The 15903-nt window shown below is 37.8% G+C and overlaps 2 protein-coding genes across 2 annotated transcripts in view; one reads left to right on the top strand and one right to left on the bottom strand.

The window, feature by feature from the left end:
* Positions 1 to 15903, top strand: part of UBE2U (ubiquitin conjugating enzyme E2 U) — a 73885-nt gene that overhangs the window by 48547 nt on the left and 9435 nt on the right. The window contains exon 10 of the mRNA XM_044674129.1: positions 6526 to 6632. Within this exon, the coding sequence (XP_044530064.1) occupies positions 6526 to 6632 (107 nt within the window). The remainder of the gene's footprint in view (positions 1 to 6525; positions 6633 to 15903) is intronic.
* On the bottom strand, positions 1512 to 3002 carry LOC123245294 (pleiotropic regulator 1-like). Its single transcript, XM_044674128.1, has one exon. The coding sequence runs from the start codon at positions 3000 to 3002 to the stop codon at positions 1512 to 1514; it is 1491 nt and encodes a 496-aa protein (XP_044530063.1).

Raw genomic sequence — 15903 nt, 5'->3', positions numbered from 1 at the left:
TCTGCTAGGTTGTTTGGGGCTGAAAAATTACTTTGCTTTGTGTTTTTGTGGGTTATGCTGCTCCAGAATTCGTTCATGCCATAGTTTATGGAAGGATAATTTGGTAGAGATCAGATGGGTCCATGTATCTTCTCCACCATCTTGACTGCACTCTCCTGTGCTTCTTAAGAAATATCTGTATCCCTAGAGAGTCTTCATGATGAAGTAGAGAGAGAGCCAGCCTTTTAAGCCAAGATGATCAGAGTTCTGGTCCTATCTTTGACTCTTAGTCTGTATGTAATGCCATACAACTCATTGACATCTCCATACTCTAGATCAGGAGCTCTATAGTAACTTAGTTTTTAAATGTAATATTTGTTTATTGGTATTTATTATTTACTTATTTTGCAAAATCTTTTTCAATTAGATTTTTAATCTGTTTCTGACAGCCTTTGGAAGTGTTGCATGAAACATGTGGGCCCTTTGTCTGACACCCAATTCCTTAAAAGTATAAGTTGCAAAGGAGTTTCTGACCTATATAGGTAGAGGGGGATTTTCTTATCTGAGAATACTCTATGTTGATAAAAGCACAGACCTCGAGAGAGAGAGAGAGAGAGAGAGAGAGAGAGAGAGAGAGAGAGAGAGAGTCCCTGTCTATTTTTATCTGTTTTTATCCCTAACCTTATCTTTACCAATATATATTTATACAACATAATATATTACCTATAGGATATCATATACTATACATGCATTTAACAAAGAAGTAAAGCAATTATAGCTAGATGATGCATTGTACAGAGTGCTGGGCCTAGAATCAGGAAGACCTGAGTTCAAATATGGCCTTCTGCACTTACTAGCTAAGTAATCGCTGGCAAATCTGTGAGCCTCGGTTTCCTTATCTGTAAAATGAGCTACAGAAAGAATTGGCAAACTACTTAGTATCTCTGCCAAGAAAATCCCAAGCCAAGTCATGAAGTTTTAAAGTTTTTTCATTTATTTTTAATATTCCTAAAAATTGTTTTGAATTACAAATTTTTCCCCTCTTACCTTTCCCCCAACCCCTGAGAAGGCAAACAAAATTATACAGATTATATATGTGAAATTATGCAACATTTATTTCTATATTAGTCATGTGAGGAGAAAAGCTAGAAAAATACAGGAAGGAAAAATGTTTGCTTCAATTTGTACTTGGAGTTCATAATTTCTTTCTCTGGAAGAACACAGCATTTTCCTATCACAAGTCCCTTAGAGTCTTGGATCATTTTATTTCTGAGAATAGTTAAATCATTTACAGTTGATCATAATTGCAATATTGTTACTATGTATAATGTTCTAGTTCTCACTTCACTTTTCATCAGTAAAAAGTGATGACTTCCGCTGAGTTTCTGCTTTATAGTCCTTGAGGGCACAATGTGACTGAATGCATTTATCCAACCCCAAATAAAACATGGGCAGTTCCATACAGGTTTCCACTTTACAATTTTTTCTTCTTCCTAATTTTTGGTTGCCAGCTGCCTGGATGAGCTTCTTGGTCACCAAATTGAATCATCTTCTTGGTATACTTTAACGGTTTTATCAGCTTCTGCAGTTAGCAATCGACTTTCAGATTGGTCAAAGACACATTCAGATATTCCTGATTCATAGTCCAAAGACCCAGGCTGCGCAGCTGAATGTAGTCTCTGGAAATTGTGTCCACTTTTCCAGTCCCAAAGACAGAGAGTGCCATTATCGTCTCCAGACACCAGGACTCCCTTTGAACTCAGAGCTAGAGTATTAATTATGGCTTTATGACCAGAAAGGTTTTGAATGAAGTTTCCATCAGGCAATTTCCACTGCTTTATGTTGTCTGGAGAGCCAGAGGCAAACGTGTATTCAGTGGGATGCAAAACCACTGCTCTCACTGACCTTTTGTGATGGGTCAGGGTGACCCGTGTTCTTCCTGCCACCAAGTCCCATAATCTGATGGTCGAGTCGTGGCTTCCTGTTATGATCTGTGGCTCTGCAGCTTGACACTTCACCGTAGCCACCGCCCCTGTGTGCCCCGCCAAAGTGTGCACGCTGGCTTTGGTCCTCACATCCCATATCCTTGCGGTGGAATCCCTGCTGCCAGTCACAAGCAGGTCAATGGTTGGGTGCAAATCCAACCCATACACGGCACTTAGATGTCCATGAAAATGTCTGATAACTCTGTTGTATTCGAGATCCCAGCACTTCACCTGATTATCTTCTCCACAGGAGAAGAGGTATGGACTCCTTGCACTTACTGCCACCCCTCGCACGGTGCTGATATGTCCAGTCAAGGTCACTTTTAATTTGCCACTAGCCAGGGCCCAGATCTTTATGGTCCTGTCAGCAGAACCAGTAACAAACCACTGATTCCCAGGCTCTACAGCGATGCATCGGACCCAGCCCAAATGTCCACTGATGACTCGGGAGAGTTTCCATGGGGCATGCCACTGTGGTTTAGGCACCACATGTGCCCTTTTGGCCCTCATTTCAGCATTCTTGGTGCCACCAGCTTCCATCAGAGCCATAGCTAACCCAGGTAGCTCTGAATGTCCAGGAAGCCCAGCATGTTGGTGAATACCACCCAGGCTAGCTGAAGTAGGGTTTGCCTCTGACCTGGATTGTGGAGGAGATGGAGCTAAGCATAGCTTAGACTGAAGAGCAGATACATTCAGCGTTTTTGGAATCCTACCTCCTGCAGTCACAGCCATCCCAGGTCCTGGTGGATGTTGATGTCTAGCAGCCCCTGAATATCCAGGTTCTTGTCCTTTACTGGCAGGATCCTCCTTGTGCCCGTCTCCATCCTCTGCATGCTGAGAGCCTTTCTCTCTAAGATCTTCCTTCCAAATTGGCATGTGCAACACAGGACCACACGCTCTGCGTTTAGCCTTCTTTAGCCTGTGACTCTCTTCATCTGATTGTACAGGCTTTGCAACATCAGCCACAAACATGTCACGGGTCCTCTTCAATGATCTGAACAGGAGTTTGTCCACAGACTCTTTCTGAATCTTCTCCATCTTGAGGCCAACAATATTCAAGAAGTCACTCAATTTCTCTGTAGGCACCTCTGATGTCCTGCTACCAGGCTTCTCTGTCAGGAACACTCCAGCTGGAAGCTAGACTGAGCAGAGAATTCTCCTACTGAGCCACTACTGGGCTTTTATAGTGCTTTTCCACCCAGAATTCTCTCCTCTTTTCCCATTCACCTGAAGGTGTGATTCCTCAATACTTAAAGGTATGAATCTCCAACACTTAAAGGTGTGAATCCTCAGTACTTAAAGGTGTGAATCTCCAGCACTTAAAGGTGTGACTCTGCAACATTTATCTCATATTATTAAGAGCTTTTATTTATGTCCATCTTACAAATGTGGAAACTGAAAAAAAGACAGATTAAATTACTCACCCAGTCACACAGCTGGAAACTGAGCCACACAGGGCTTAGGACACAAAGTTGGCAAGTGTCTGAGGATGGAACCTCCTGAGCCAGGGATCTATCCACTGTCATGAGTGGAAAGAGTGATACAGTGAGAGTCATTTTACTCATTACCTTTGGGACTTTGGGCAAGCAACACAATTCTCTGGGACTCAGTATTGTGTTCTACAAAATGAGAAGACTGGACAGGATCAGGTCTTGGGTTCCTTCTAGCTCTCACACCAATGGAAGTGATTTTCTTTTCTCTCCTAATCAGAATATGATTCAAGTTGAACAAAAGTTGAAAGTGATACTATCTAACCTTCAGGTATTTTGGTCCCTGATGACAGGTATGTGGGATCAATACTAAAGTACAGCAGCACACAATTTGCACACTTCACAATCGGTTTCCTTAACTACAAAGTAAGGGAGTTGAACTAGATGATCCCTGGCATAGTTGAAAGGAATGTCAAGGGTCTGGAGTCACAGATCCTCTGTTACTGCTTTTGTGACCTTAGGCGAGTCATGTAACTTCTTGGGGCCTCAGTCTTCTTATTTGTAAAACTGAGAATGGAAAGCTGTGGACTAGGTGACCTTTAATGTCCCCTCTGTTCTACATCTATGATTTATGAACTTAAGATTCTGTGATCTGGTCTGAAGGGATGGTCTCTGACCCCTAAAGTCTAAGCCTTGGGTGCCATCTCGTGGCAAGAAAGAATATAGCCTCCTGGGCTAAAAATGTTACAGGAGATCTGAGAAGTCATAGAGAATCATTGATTTTGGTCTTAAGAGTCACCTAGTTCAGGCTCCTCATTGGACAGATTTAAAGTCCAAATATGTTAAGTGATGAGTTCAAGATGACCCAGGGAGTAAGTGAGCACAGCAGGACTCGAAACTAGGTCTTCTTTCAAATGCCCTTTCCACCAGAGAAACATGCTACTCTCATAAGAATAGCTTGTGTATCCCAGATGTTCTAGTACCAGACTAGAGTTAATGTCCATCCTATCTCCCAGATTCTATAGATTGAAATGATCAACCTGATTAATTCAGTTCAATCCTGTGACCCAGACAGTCTAAGGTTATAAACCAAAGTAAGTCTGCTTTGGTAGAAGTCCCTAAACTATGATGAGAGATCCAATCCAAAGGAAATGAAAAGATGAAAACCACCGGGTCAGTGTATTTGAGTTGGAAGTGACCTAAAAAGCCATCACACCTGAGAGATAAGACCATTTCTATCTAACTGACAAATGGTCATTCAGTCTTTTTTTTTTTAAACCCTCACCTTCCGTCTTGGAGTCAATTCTGTGTATTGGCTCCAAGGCAGAAGATTGGTAAGGATAGGCAATGGGGGCCAAGTGACTTGCCCAGGGCCACACAGCTGTGAAGTGTCTGAGGCCAGATTTGAACCCAGGACCTCCTGTCTCTAGGCCTGGCTCTCAATCCACTGGGCTACCCAGCTACTTCCAGGTCATTCAGTCTTAAAGGTCTTCCAAGGAAGCAAATTGACTGTCTCCTGTGGAAGTCCATTCCACTATGAGATGATTCTCATTGGTAGTCTTTCTTTCATTTTAGATGTGCCTCTTGGACAATTCTACCATTCCTTCAAGTCTTCCCTCTGGTGTCAAACAGAATAGGTCAATGGCATACAATGGAAGAAGGATCCAGTATCAGAGAATCTAAATTCAAAATCCCTTTACTGACTTACTTGGAGTGACCTGGTACAAATTAATTAAACCCTTGGCTTCAGTTTCCTCATCTTGAAGAACATGGTGTCTAAACATTCTATCAGTTCTAGATCCACCATCCACCAGGTGGGAAGTCTTCAAATGCTTGAAGAAAGCTAGGGAAAGACAACCCCCTCCAGTATCTTTGACAAGAGATCCCCAAATGGAATCATGAGGAGTAGGACATAACTGAAAATAATTGAACAACAAAAGGTTCCCCCCTAAGTATTTTCTTCTCTAGGCTAAGCATTCCATTTTCCCTCAAGAGATCTTTCTGGGGCATGAAATTAAAGTCTTTCATTTCACTTCAATAAACTTATTCAGTGCCTACTCTGTGCTATATTGAAACCCCAATGGAGAAAGTTGTGATGGGGGAAATATTCATGATATACTGACCCAATTCTATAACCTGTGAATCACTAAAGCCAATATTAAGCCAGACACCACAAGTCTTTGACCTCTTTTCATTTCTTAATTTGTATGCATATATCTTAACATAGTTTTTGCTGCTTATCCTATGCCAATCTTCATCCTGACGTCACCAAGTATGAAGTTATATATTGATTTGTCTTGGAGGATCTAGTCCATTACTGCACTCAAGTTCTCCCTCTCCTCATCTTCTCGTAACAGATGTTAATGCATAAGCTGTGATTGTCTTCTTGGCAGTCTTTTTGCCTCCATCACTTTCTTTAATCCAGTCAACCATCAGAACAATAAATCAAGACCTGGCTGTGCACTTTGACTTCCTCAGGTGTGAATCCTCACACTGAACATTTAATAATCGGCTCTTGCACACTTGTTTCAGTGGACTCCATTACACTCCCAAGTTCAGCAATTCTGGAAAGAAATTTCAATTATGCCTCATAGCTACTAAATTATGAATAACTTTTCATCATAGATAAGCTGCTAGGCCAATATTCCAAAGAAATAAAAAAAGAGGAAAAAGGCCTATTGTGTAATTGTGGATCAGAGAAACCTGGAAAGATTTCATGAACTCTGCACTAGCAGAGGTTTGTGAACAGAACTTAAGAAAATAATTTATACAATAATGATACTATAAAAGTAAAACTTTGAGAGAGTTGAGAATTCTGATCAATGCAAGGAGCATTATGATACTAAGTGCCTAATAATGAAGCATTCCCACTACCATCTCCTGGCAGAGAAGTAAAGGACTTAGGGTACTGAATGAGGCAATTTTTTTTTTACTTGACTGAATTTGTTTTACTTGACTATGAATATTTGTTAAAAAGGGTTTTGTTTTTATTTTTTAATGTGGGGCAGAAAATGAGGGAGAAAAGGGTAGCTTTTGCATAATTGAAAAATAAAACTTAATTTAAAATGAAATCAAATAGACAAAACTTGATTTGTTTTAAAAAGTGGATGATTTTCTTTTTCTCTTTCTAGATTTCATTCCATCATGACTAGAATTGCACAGGAAAATAGGCTTCCTACCAAGTTAGATAGAAGCTTAATACAATCCATCAAGAGTGCACAGATCAACACAACACCAGGTAAGTTGAATCTGATCTAATTTTTTGTATCTAGGACTTATGGAACTAAACTACCCAATATAAGGTAAATTGAAAGGTGGCCATTGCCATCTGGGGTTTTTCTCCTCTGATTCTTGGCTGGTTTGTCAATATTCTTACTGAAATGCCACACCAACAAGTATTTCAAGAACAAAATATTCTAGATATCATTCACCCGTGGTGGCAGACAGGACCACAATCTATATCTTTTGTTTACTTCAATGAAACTTAAAATGGCATTGATTTTTTTTGGCTACTGCATCATACTTATGAGCTTATCCTGAACCTAATAAAATCTCCTAAATTTCTCACACTGTTGCCACAACATCTCTCTCTCATCGTGGACTCAGGAAATTGACTTTTTAAAAACTTTACTTTGGGGCAGCTGGGTAGCTCAGTGGATGGAGAGTCAGGCCTAGAGATGGGAGGTCCTGGGTTCAAATCCAGCCTCAGACACTTCCCAGTTATGTGACCCTGGGCAAGTCACTTGACCCCCATGGCCCACCCTTACCACTTTTCCACCTAGGAGCCAATACACAGAAGTTAAGGGTTTTTAAAAAAAAACTTTACTTGCAAAGCTTTAAAATTACAGAGTCTAAAATCACATCTTGTTAAATTCCACACATTAGTAAATACCCCTTGGCATCCTGATTATTTATTCCAGTATGATAGTGATCCTTTATAGTTTTGTGTCATCTGTGAATTTGCTCTTCATTAAAGATATTAATGAATTGTTAAACAATCTAGGATTGAGGATAAATCCTTAGACCATTCCAAAAGAGATGTCTTTGCAAGTTAGTATTGACTTATTAATGGTAACTCTAGATTTAATCATTCACATGGTTATGAATTCACATAGCCACAATACTATAACCTCCATAAGAATGCCATCTATGATTTCATTATCCTTACTTAGTAATGCTGTATCTTCTTCTATCAATATCGTGTGTCCCTTTTGTGAATCGCCCCAAGGAAGTTTTAGTCATTGAATTTAACAAGTCTTGGAAGGTTCTTTGTCAAATGCTGCATATGTGCTGTGGAAAGACAAAAGACTTTTCTACTACCATTTTAAGGTCAACCAACAATTGTCTCATTCTTCTTCAATGGGGAGCCACAAACCACCATGATTCTGATTCTCCAGTTTCCTGTGACTTTGGGGCAAGTCAAGAGTGGCCTCTAAATCTCTGAATAGTAGAAGGTCCAAGTTGGAAGGGAATTTAGATTTCATCCAAGGTAGCCTGTACCGTGCCAAGAATCATCTCCATACTGAACAGATTGCCATCTAATATTTGCTTGAAGACCTTCAATGAGAGAACTCACTAGAACAGTGATGGTCAAACTCTTTAAAGAGGGGGCCAAAGGGAAGGAAATGCTCATCTGTCAGGCTGTTTCTAAGGCAACTCTTTTGAAGTTTCATTGTATTGTGTCCTACTCCGTGTATTCGTCAGATTAGGAATAATGTCGAGCGGCCATATAGAATATTTCAGAGGGCCACATGTGGCCCACAGGCCATAGTTTGCCCATCACTGCACTAGACCCTGAGGCATTCTATTCCACTTTTGACTCAAAATCCAATCTGTCTTACACTGTACCATGTTAGGTAGTGTTTCTTTTAAGCCAATCTTAATCTGCCTTTTTGAAATTCCATAGATCTAACAGGAAGTCATGTCAAAGCCCATCTAGTCTAACCTTCCCCCACAATTTTACAGATAAGGAAACTGAGACCTAGGGAGGTTATGCCTGATACACCTTCCCTTTGAAGACCCTTAAGCATATCTGAAGGCAGTTCTCTTGCTTTCCCTAGCATTGGACACAAGAGGAACTAGGGAGCAAGAAAAGAAAATCCCTTGAACTGAGCAGGTCTGAGATGAGGTTGTTGTCCTGATTCTCTGAAATGTTTGACAAAGACCATTATGGAACTCCAAAGGGCAAAGAAAATGGAACGACATTTGTTATATTTTATTTCCTAAGGCCATCATTGCCATCCATTGGTGTCTGTAAAGCATAACATTTTGAATCATCACAATGAGGATTGAAAAAGCACAGAACAGAGAGAGATGCTCCCTTCCTTTCTCTTTTTGGTAGCCTCTAGTCTTTTGTCACAGCCCCTACCCAAGCACTGCTAAGTCTCACAGAAGCAATATTGAGGCATGGGAGGAATTTATGCACATATAGCAGGGGAATATGGAACCACCACATATTATTCTTGAGAGATTTAAAAGATAAATTATAATTATGAATGCAGAATGTATGTCCTTTGCAGCAAAAATAATGAACAGAATGAAAAACTTGAATCTGTAATGGAAAGTTTCACCAAAGAAACAAAAGGAAGAATGCAAATGCACAGAAGTAAAAGACAATCTAGAAGAAGAGCATCAAAAAGAAGACAACAACAACCAAATAAAATATAAAGAAAATATGCTTACTGTGGAAGCAAAACATATTGAATTCAAGCAAAGGATATACATAGACAATCTAAGGATCACTGTTCTCCCAGAAGCCTATGACACAACAAAACACCATAATGAAAGAAAGAAGAGAACTACCCAGAATTTCTAAACACAGAAAATAAAATAATGATTGAAAAACTTCACAGATTATCAACAGAAATATTCCAAGACTGCAAATTCTAAGACACATGGTAATTTAAAAATTTTATTTAAAAACATTAAGTTCTGTATGTTTTTAAAAAGACCTTCAAATACAAAGGAAAAAGAATCCAAGACTATTCTGTACTCACTAGAAAAGGAAAAGGGAATGGAAGAATTTGTCCTGAAGAGCAATGGAACTCAGGATGCATATAGTCCAGGATGACCTATCTTAGACTATGAGTTTAACCATAAGGACAAAAGATGGACATTCAGTAATAAAGAAGAGCTCAAATTATTTTTAGAAAGAAAACCAGAATGAAAGAGAATTATTTGCTTCTTGAACGCCACCCCCCCAAACAGAAATACATAAGCAATGTGAGAGGCAAATATAGCAACAGTAGAAGACAACAGAAAAGGCCAGTAAGAGACTTTTTTCTAAATATACATGAGGAGATGGGGGTGAAGGCTGAAATCTGGTAGAGGTAGTGGTAAAGGGGCAAATAGGGCATTGTGGGCAGAACTGTTGATACCCTAACTACAAATTAATCAATATTGTGGAATAAATTAGATGATCTATGACAGTGATGGCAAACCTATGGAATAGGTGCCAAAGATGGCACACAGAGCACTCTCTTTGGGCACATGGCCACCCTCTCCCCACCCAGAGTTTGTTATTAGAGGGCAGTGGGTCTCCAGTGGAGTTGTTCCCTTTCCTCTCTCCATCTAGTCTGAGGACATTTTTTCACATCATCCACCCCTCTACTCAGCAGCCCAATGGGAGTATACAGGTGGTAAGGTGGGTGTCTGACAGGTGGAAGAGATGGAAAGGAGAAAAGTTCCCTGACCATTCCCCTCCCCCTCTCTACATTGGCTGAGAACATTCCTCATTTCACCTGCCCTTCCACTCAGCAGCCCAATGGGAGCACTTTCTCCCTTCTCTATGTGGATGGGGCAGGGTTTACCCTGCACTTGTTTTGGGGGAGGGGCATGGCCCAGGGTCTCAGGACATCCAGGAATGGCACTCAGTCTGGGGTGGGGGTGGGAGTGGGGCCCGGCACTCTATCTCTAAAAGGTGCGCCATCACTGACCTATGAAGTCAGTCCTATTTATGCAGTTTTGTAATTCTCTATCAACATTTTATGGCAGACTAAAGTTCACACCATCCCAGCCACTGATGTTGAAGAGACCAAAATTGATCAGTTCTATGAAGACATACAATATCTTCTAGTTATGCCACACTCAAAAGATATCACATTTATCACAAGGAATTAGAATGCTATGGTAGAAAATCAAAAGATATTTGGAATAACAGGCAAGTTTCGCTTTGGAGTATAAAATGAAACAAGGCAGAGACTAATGAACTTTTTTTCAAAATAGTTCACTGTTCATAGCAAATACTCCTTTCCAGTAACTCAAAAGATGACTCTATGAATGAACTTCATCAGATGATTATTATCAAAATAAAACTGATTATATATTTTGCCGTCTAAAGTGGAGAGGCTCTATACAATCAGTTAAAAGAAGACCTAGAGCTGGCTGTGACTCAGATCATGAGCTTTATATTGCAAAATTGAAACTAAATTGAAGAAAGTAAGGGAAATCATCAGACCATACAAGTATGGCCTGAATATCATCCCTTCTGAATATGAAGTGAAAGCAGTAGATTTAAGGGATTAAATCTGGTAGAGTGTCTGAAGAATTATGAACAAAAGCGTATCACATAGGAGGCAGGTACAAAAAACATTCCAAAGAAAAATAAGAACAAGAAAGCAAAATGGCCAGCATGAGACTTTACAAATAGCTGAGGAAAGGAGGAAAGGGAAAGTAAACAGACAAAAGGAAAGATCTATCCAACTTCATGCAGAATTCCAGAAAATAGCAAAGAGACATGAAAGTTTACTTAAATTAACAATGCAGAATAGAAGCCAAGATGGTGGAGCCTTCCATGTCTCCTTCCAACTGTTCATTACAAAACATCTCAAAAGGACAGAAATAAATTAACAAGGCAGAAAAATAGGAGAAAATAATAGAAGGATGAAGATGAGCTCTTTTCAAGAAAGTTAGAGATCTCAAAGAAAAGTTTCATGCAAAAATGGGCATGATAAAATAGAAACATAGTAGGGAATCAATAGAAGTAGAAAATATTAAGAAGAGGTAGCAAGAATATACAGAAGAATAATGCAGGAAAGATGTTAACATCACTAAAAACTACAATGATTTGGTTGGTCATATAGAGGCAGACATCCTGGAGAACTCAATCAAGTGAGTCTTAGAAATCATTGCTAACAATAAGACTGGTGAAGATGATGGAATTATAGTTAAGCTGCATTCAATGCCTATATCAACAAAAAGAGAAAGAGGAAATCAGTGAATTGGGCATGCATCTAAAAAATCTAGAAAAAGAACAAATTAAAAATCTTCAGATAAAGACCAAATTGGAAATTCTAAAAATCAAAGGAGAAATTAATAAAACTGAAAGTACGATAACTATTAAACTAATAAATATGACTAGGAGCTGGTTCTTTGAAAAAAAAACAAATAAAATCGATAAAGTATTGGTTAATATAATTTTAAAAAGAGAACAGAGAATGAAATCAACAGTATTAAAAATGAACAGGGTGATCTCACCTTTAATGAAGAGGAAATTAAGGCAATTATTAAAAGCTACTTTGCCTAATTATATGACAATGAATATAACAATCTAGGTGAAATGGAAAAAAAATATTTACAAAAATATAAATTGCCCCAATTAACAAAAGAGGAAATAGAATACTTAAATAATCCCATCTTGGAAAAAGAATTTGAACAAGCCATCCAGGAACTCACTAAGAAAAAATCCCCAGGGCCAGATGAATTCAGAAGCAAATTCTATCAAACATTTAAAGAACAACTAATCCCAATACTATGCAAATTATTTGACAAAATAAGCAAAGAAGGAGTCTTACCAAATTCTTTTTATGACACAAATATGGTATTGATTCCCAAGCCAGGAAGACCAAAAACAGAGAAAGAAAACTATAGACAAATCTTCTTAATGAACATAGATGCAAAAATCTTAAGTAAAATATTAGCAGAGACTACAAGTCATCACAAGAATTATCCACTATGACTAGGTGGGATTTATACCCAAGGCTGACTTAATATTAGGAAAATCATCCACATAATTGACCATATCAGCAACCAAACTAACAAAAATCACATGACTATCTCACGCAGAAAAAGCCTTTGACAAATATAATACCCATCCTATTGAAAACATTAGAAAGGATAGGATTAAAAGGACCTTTCCTCAAAATAATAAGCAGTATTTATTTAAAACCAACAGCAAGGATCATTTGCAATGGGGATAATTTAGAAGCCTTCCTACTAAGATTAGGAGAGAAGCAAGGATGCCCATTATCACCACTATTTAATATTGTACTAGAAATACTAGTAGTAGCAATTAGAGAAGAAAGAGAAATTGAAGGGATTAAAGTAGGCAATGAAGAAAGTAAAGTATCACTCTTTGCAGATGTTATGATGGTATACTGAGGGAATCCAAGAAAATCAACTAAAAAGCTAGTGGGAATATTTATTAACTTTAGCAAGGTTGCATGATACAAAATAAACCCAGATAAATCATCAATATTTTTATATTTTCCAAGAAAAATCGGCAAGAATTAGAAAGAAATTGATCTAAAATCACTGTAGACAACATAAAATATTTGGGAATCTATCTGCCAAGAAAATCTCAGGAACTATATGAACACAACTACAAAACACTTTTTAGACAAATAAAACTAGATCTAAACAATTGGAAAAACATTAATTGCTCATAAGTAGTATGAGATAATACAATAAAAATGACAATCCTATTTAAATTAATTTACTTATTCAGTGCCATACCTATCAAACTTCAAGAATTTTCTTTTATTAAATTAGAAAAATTATAACAAAGTTCATTTGAAAGAACATAAGATCAAGAATATCACAGGAACTAATGAAAAAAAAATGTGAAGAATGGTGGCCTAGCAGTACCAGATCTTAAACTGTACAATAAAGCAGTGATCATCAAAACAATCTACTACAGACTGAGATAGAAAGGTGCATCAATGGGATAGACTTGGGATAAATGACATTAGAAATCTAGTGTTTGATAAACCCAAAGATCCTAGCTTTTGGGATAAGAATACACTATTTGATGAGAACTGCTGGGAAAATTGGAAAACAATATGGTAAAAATTAGGTTTAGCTCAACATCTTATACCCTATACCAAGATAAAATAAAAATGGATAAATGACTTAAATATAAAGAGGGAAATCAGGGCAACATAGAATAGTATGCCTGTCAGATGTATGGGAAAGGAAAGAATAAAAGATCAAATAAGAGATAGAGAGCATTACAAGATGTAAAATGAATGGTTCTTATATTTTAAATTAAAAAGGCTTTATACAAACAAAACCAATGCAGCCAAAATTAGAATGGAAGGCACAAACTGGGAAAAATTTATAACAAAATTCTCTGACAAAGGTTTAATTTCTCAGATATACAAAGAACTAAGTCAAATTTCTAAGAAATCAAATCATTTCCCAATTTCAAATGGTCAATGGATATCAATAGACAATTTTCTAATGAAGAAATCAAAACTTATCAATAAGCATATGAAAAAATGTTCTAAATCTCTCCTGATTGGAGAAAGGCAGATCAAAACAACTCTGAGGTACCACCTTACACCTAGCAGAGCAGCCAATATGACATGACAGGAAGAGAAAATGATAAATTTTGGAGGGGATGTGGCAAAGTTATGACACTAGTACATTGCTTGTGGAGTTGTGGATTTATCCGACCATTCTGGAGGGCAATTTGGAACCATGCCCAAAGGGATTTAAAACAGCACATTCCCTTTGATCCAGCAATACCACTACTATGTTTATATCCCGAGGAGATTTAAAAAAAAATAGACAGGGCCCTGTTTGTACAAAAATATTTATAGCTGCACTTTTTGTGGTGGAAAAAAAAATTGGAAAATGAGGGGATGTCCTCGATTGGGGAATGACTGAAGAAATTATAGTATATGATGGTGATGGAATACTATTGTGCTATAAGGATTGATGAATTGATGGATTTCTATGAGAACTGGAAAGATATACATGAACTGATGTGGAGTTAAATAAGCAAAAACAGGAGAACATTGTACAAAGAAACTGTAACATTGTGGGATGATCAAAGGCAATTGACTTTGCTACTAATAGCAATTCAATGATCCAGGACAAACCTGTGGCACTTATGAAAAAAATTGCTATCCACATCTAGAGAAAGAATGGTGGGAGTAGAAATCCAGAAGAAAAATGTAATTTATTACTTATTTATTTGGAGTTTGGGTTTTAAATGATTGATCTTTTACAAAAATGAACAATGTGTGTGTGTGTGTGTGTGTGTGTGTGTGTGTGTGTGTGTATTCCAGTGGAATTTCTTGTCAATTTTGGGAGAGGGGAGGGATAAGAGGAGGGAAAAACATGAATCATGTAACCATGAGGAAAAATATTTTAAATAAATAAAAATTAAAAAATAAAGTGCTGCAGTCAATATGCCAGTAAATTTGGAAAACTCCCTAAGGGCTACTGGATTTGAAAATATCAGCTTATATCCCAATCCTAAAGGAAGGCACTGCCAAAGAATGTTCAAATTACTGAACAATTGTGCCCATTTTGCACACCATCTCTAGGTTAAGCTTAAAATTCTGCAAGCAAAATTTTAGCATTATGTGAACTGAAAATTACCAAAAGAGCAGGCTGGTTTTCGAAGAGGCAGATGAACTAGAGATCAAATTGTGAACCTTCTATGAATTATGAAGAAAGCAAAGTTGTTCCAGAAAACCATCTCCTTATGCTTCCTTGATTACACTAAAATATTTGATTATGTGGATCACTATGAAAATGTGTTAAATCCTCAAAGAAATGGGAATACAAGATCATTTTACTTGCCTCCTGAGGAATCTGTATATGGGTCAAGAAGGAACAGTTAAAACCAAACATGGAACAACTGATTGGTTTAAGATTGGGAAAACAGTGTAAGGCTATATATTGTCACCAAATTTATTTAACTCATATGCAGAGTTGATATCATGCAAAATGCCAGGTTGGATGAATAAAAACCCAGAAATAAAGTTGCTTATAGAAATATCAACAGTCTCAGAAATACAGATGATACCACTTTGATGGCAGGAAGTGAAGAAGAATTAAGTAGTTTCTTGATGAGGATGAAAGAGAGTGAAAAAACTGACTAGGGGATACAAGATGGCGATTTAGTAGCAGGAAAAACTTGGAGCCTCTCAGAAATTTCTTCAAAACCAATCATTACAAAGCATCTCAAAAGGACAGAGGTCAAAACAGGACAAGTAAAGGGGCTCTTCCACTGGATGAAGCATGAAAGTTAGGCAGTGAGAGGTGATTCCCAAGCTATAAGGTGGTGAAACTGCACAAGGGACTACCAAAAAGGAAAATCAAAAGAGCATAGTAGAAAATCAGTCTTTAAAGACTAGAATTGGCAAGTAGAAGCTAATGATCTCATGAGACAGCAAGAATTAACAAAGCAAAATTAAAAGAATGAAAAAATAGAAGGAAACATGAAATATCTCATTAAAAAGACAACTGACCTAGAAAAACAGATGCAGGAGAGACAA

Source organism: Gracilinanus agilis, chromosome 4 (assembly GCF_016433145.1).
Source record: "Gracilinanus agilis isolate LMUSP501 chromosome 4, AgileGrace, whole genome shotgun sequence".
Classification (NCBI taxonomy): Eukaryota; Metazoa; Chordata; class Mammalia; order Didelphimorphia; family Didelphidae; genus Gracilinanus; species Gracilinanus agilis.
This window is presented reverse-complemented; position numbering and strand designations above follow the sequence as displayed.

What these genes read in the sequence shown, in the direction of transcription:
- LOC123245294 (XM_044674128.1), bottom strand. Translation starts at nt 3,002, where the DNA reads ATGGAGAAGATTCAGAAAGAGTCTGTGGACAAACTCCTGTTCAGATCA.